Here is a 5,113-nt window from a genome sequence, read left to right as displayed (position 1 = left end):
CAACAAAAATCCATCACAAAATAATTAAGGTTGACAAAAACATCATGTAGAGATTGGGAAGATATTGTTTGACAATAACTACTGATTGATTATAAACTTGAAAAGTCTGATACAAATACAGCAACGTTGTCAACACACAGCTGTGATTTTGGTCAAGAAAAACAAATCTCGTTTTATGAATTTGTCATTGTACAATGAGGCTTCAAAAACATTACATTAATGCTAATTAATTTTTCTGATTCTGTAACAAAAGCAAAATACACAGTAGGCCAAATAATACATTGTTTGAGGGTTGGTGGGGCCATGCGTTCTATTTGAAAGTAAACACGCATAGATCATAAACAAAATTCTCAGCTCAAAAAGTTGTATTTTTCAATAGTTCTTGTCCCGTGCTTAAATAGCTTGTTTAAAATGCTAACGGCTAGGTTAGCATACTGCAAAATAAACGGACTCAACAGTTTCACACTGCATACTACTGACGAACACAGTTTGCACCGTGTACTGTATTCTCCATACTGCGGTCATCAGGAGTTTGTAGTGGGCAGTTTTATAAAAGGAGGGTTCGCCAAGAACATGAACACAGCACAACATGGAGGATGAGAAGTTTGCAAACAATTTCCTCTTTGTGTTCACTGGAGACACTGGTCCAACAGGTGTTTAGCATTGCGTAGCACAACGATGAGGCTTGTTAGCTTGTAAGCTAGTCACCCTAGAATTCTGGATTTTGTGTGAAAAGTCACTAACTTTGACAGAAAGGTTTCTTAAACTGTGTTAAACCTTAAATTGTTGCTGGGAGACTCGTTTGATGGAGCTCAGCTGGCCATTTTCCTCTGCATGGTGTCAAGCTAAGCTACACACAACTGTAACCCTTTTCTGAAAACACAGGCTTTAAACCGATACCAATCTTTTAATCATCTAACTCTTAAGAAGTAAGTAGGTAAGCTAGCAACTGTCGCTTTCAGACGACAATACGTTTAACTTGCTTTCCATGTGTTGCTATTTAGTCGTATTACTTTCCCTGTCTGGCAAAGCCTATAAAGTCTGTTGAAACAGTACTACTGTGTGTGTGTGTGTGTGTGTGTGTGTGTGTGTGTGTGTGTGTGTGTGTGTGTGTGTGTGTGTGTGTGTGTGTGTCTGAAGCATCTGCACAGTGGATGCAATTGTATACTAATCACACTCAGATCTCCCTACTCTTTGGTTCACACCCAATAAACACAAATAAAAAACAGAAATATTGAAACATGCAAATGATCTTTTCCCTTAAATGTATGAGCCAACATTTAATATCGGGCTATACAGTCTTCCTTTAACACACATACAGGTTGTGATTCCAACTATGAGTTGTATTCCTCACCACAAACAAATAAGCTGTTACGTTACATCCAACATATCCTTGATTAACCTTAACCTGACCGGCCTTAGTCACAACAAAGCAAGAAGAGTTAACTACACACAAGATCACAGCAAAACACGGCGCTCCTTCCTGCTGGAGCGTCAAGCTGCAGATCAGTGGTAATTAGGTTCTGCATCAGAAACAACATCCCACTGTTGCTTACATCAGCGTCTGCTCCTCTGGCCTCTCTGACTTTGATGCACAGAAGAGACTTTGGTGAGTCCAAGTGTGGACATGTGCATGTTTCTGCAGAGGCGATTACGTGGTGTAGCGTGGACCGAGGACTATATTTTGGCTCTGGACTCTAGCTTCGGATCAAAAAACCCTCTACAGCCACATTTAGACAAGCAGCCATGAAGCTGCAGCTGCACCGTTTATACTTGGTCATGATGTATTTTACAGAACGTCACGGTTGTTTACAAATCTAAAGTCTTTCTTTATAACATGAAATATGTTCGGAAATACGTTGTCCAGGGTTGTGTTGTGGTTGTTTCTGTGGAAACATAACCAAACATAAACAATAACCGCCATTCTCTCCATAACCTTAACTCACATTGTGAATCGTTATTAAGGATATGATGGATTCTGTATACAATAATGTGGCCTTCGCTGTATGTGAACAGGTGCACCCACTCATCGACTGTGATATGTAACTCTCTCCTTGGGCTTACTTATGTTAAATATGTGTAGAAAACAAAAATACAGCCCATGCTCTCATGCTGTCAGTTCCCTAACCCTATGGTTGGAGTTTTTCCTTTATTTAGGTCACTGACGAATGAAAAGCTAGCAACTAAGACTCTTAGATGCAGATCTTGTTATCACTGTCAGGCATTGAATAAAAGACACCAGAATATTGTGCCTGATGTGAGAAAGTAAAACCATTTTCATGCCACAGTTAGACCCAAAAAGACCACCTGTTTCCATTTTTGTAGATTCGTAGTGAAGCAGAATACAGAACAGCAAAATGCATTCTTGTTCTTAAACACAAACTAAAACTCTATCTACTTTAAATGCTCCCGCTGCCAGAAAAAACACGACTTGGTGTGATGTTCGAAGATGTTTTAAGATGTGACACGATGTCAGGCTCTATGGAAGAGGCAGTTGAAAGCATCAAACCCCAAGTGAGGGAACAGTGATAAAAGGCGACATGTAATGTATGTGGAAAAGACTGGAGCTGGAAGCTGACACACAGACGCAATCAAGATCAATGCTCAAGGACCATCAAATGACTTCTACCTTCTACCTTCTACCTGGAATCTTAAATATCTGTAGCCTGGCCAACTTTACACTAGTTTTTAAACTGTATCTGCAAAAAAAGACAAAGAAACCATCAAGCTACAGGTTTTTTTCGGCACCTCAGAGGCTGGAGAAGAGAGTAAAGAGCTCAGAAACTCACCTCGGTCTTGTCTTTGGAGCGAGCAGCACTCTTGCCGTTGCTGGCCGTCTCCTTGGCCGGGACCACAGTTATCTGTTGTGTTGGCATGCTGCTGTTCCCAGGCAACGCTTTTGGTGGTACCCCTACAGCATTCCTGTCCGGTCCGCGTCTCTGCGTGTGATCCGCTCGTCCGTCCACGAGCGTTTTTTAGGGGAAGGGGGACGGCGCTCGCTCTCCTTCCTCAGCCCGATCCGGATCGTCCAGAGGAGCGGAGTTGGAGCGAGATCCGTTCACCGTGGCAACAGGAAGACAGCTCTAGAGATGGTGGGGTGTGAGGTCGTCATGACGACTGGGAAACTACTCAACAGTGCGCTCCACCTCCTTCTCTTCCTCCCCCTCCTCTTCTGCCCTCCTGCTGAGAGAGAGAGAGCGAGACGGTGAGAAGAAGAGTTGAGATGGAGCCGAGCAGTAGACAAGGAGGCAGGAAAAATGTACGCTGTCGTGACGTGCGCGTGTTTTTGTGTGTGTGAGTGTGTATATATATATATGTGTATGTGTGTGTCTGTGTGTGTGAGTAGGGAGTCTCTCTCGGTGGGGCGGAGCCAGGATTTTGTCGTGCTTGCTGGGTAATAGGCATACGGTCCATAAGGATTAGGGTTTAGACTAACCTCAATCTCCTCCTCTGACCAGTGCTGCTGCTAATAAGCTTACACAACTTGTGCACATGGACAGCAGCCACACACACACACACACACACACACACACACACACACACACAGATTGTGCAGCAACTACCTGCTGAGAAACAATGCGTTGATAGAAGATAAGCCGCCTCATTTTTGTTATGTTAAAGAAATAAAGGCCCATTAATCGCCCCACCGGCCATGAAGTGAGTGTGTGTGTGTGGGTGTGTGTTTGTGGTGAGGTTGTAATCCTATTTCAAATGGTCTCAGGTCTTTAGGATTATGATTGATATAACGGGAAAACTGGTGGCAAAAAGTGAGCACCAAAGAGCAGCCGCTGAATGAGGTGAAGAGAAAATGGAAGTTTCTCCAGAGACGAGCGCGGGGCGGCGGCTGTCCGTCCACTCCGATAGCTCGTTTTAAGTTAAAATATTCAAGGGCTTCCAAGATGCATTATTGGGAATAGCTTTTAATTTATAACAAAAACGAAATGTTGATGTTCTTCTGGTCTCGTGACTTCACTGTGTTTTTAAGTTGCCAAGTTGTGTTCAATTGTAACATTTGTCGAGTTTTTCTACAGATACACTGTATTTTTTTGCATCAAAAACAGGTGGCGGTTACAAGTTTTGTATTACAAGTCGTAGTTTTAGGCTTTGTGTCATTCCCGCTTAGGCTAAGCGCATTTAAAAGCATATTTGCAAAAATATTCAGCGTAATTTTATCATAATGTCACTACTTGCTTATACTGCATGTCTGAGTATAATATACTACTTTCTGTTTATACCTGCACACATCACAGTGTTTTGTACATACAGCACATCAATTTTACTATCATCACAAAAGTATTTACATTATTATATGGATTTTACATATCATTCCTACATTTTAATTTCTGCACTATTTCAGGTGTGTGTCTCAGATTATTATAGATAGACTTGACTCCACATATATCAGTTGAACTGAACATGAACTAACCTTCTGTCTCCACTGCGTGTTTTTTGTGTGTTTTTAAGACAGTTGGATTCACTGAAAATAACAAATATCTGACATTAACTGTAGAAGTTTCACTTCTCTATTATAGAACATTATTCTCTAGCGTTTTTTTTTCTTCTTCTGGTTATTGAGCAGGATGTGGATTTGTAAACCGAACATTTGCATTGAATGCATGAGAAGCCGCAGAGGCCCTGTTTCCACCGGGCCCTGTTTGCCGCATCCACACACACACACACACACACACACACACACACACACACACACCCACACACACACACACACACACACACACACACACACACACACACACACATAAACAAATGCACATAGCCATTCACATAGGGTTCAAACGTGTGTGAAATGGGGAAGTGTCAGCACATTTGCATTGGGTTCTCTAGTTTAAAAAAACAGAGTGCTATTTATTTGCAACACGCACAAGTTTCAATTTTTTTTAATACCTATATCGAGAAGGGTGTGCTTATTTAGAAAATGAGTAGGGGATTTCAGTTGACACATGGATATGAACCATTGCAACAGTAAAGCTACTAGTAGGGGATTTCACCTACCATGCCACATGGTTTCCCGCAAAGAATGAGTTCCAGACTCACTGAAGTGGACACAAGCACTTTTGAAAACTAAATCTCACACGCTCAAATACTCCACCTGAGA

General features: G+C 41.8%; 1 protein-coding gene across 1 annotated transcript in view; it reads right to left on the bottom strand.

Moving 5' to 3' along the window:
- marchf1 (membrane-associated ring finger (C3HC4) 1) overlaps positions 1-2,876 on the bottom strand; it is a gene marked incomplete at both ends in the record, with an annotated part of 11,965 nt that extends 9,089 nt beyond the window's left edge. Inside the window, one exon of the mRNA XM_079219980.1 lies at positions 2,790-2,876. Coding sequence (XP_079076106.1) covers positions 2,790-2,876 — 87 coding nt within the window. The remainder of the gene's footprint in view (positions 1-2,789) is intronic.
- Between the last annotated feature and the right edge of the window lie 2,237 nt (positions 2,877-5,113).

Source organism: Taurulus bubalis (assembly GCF_910589615.1).
Source record: "Taurulus bubalis genome assembly, chromosome: 6".
NCBI lineage: Eukaryota > Metazoa > Chordata > Actinopteri > Perciformes > Cottidae > Taurulus > Taurulus bubalis.
Note: the sequence above shows the minus strand (reverse complement) of the source record. Positions and strands in the feature narration are given on the sequence as shown.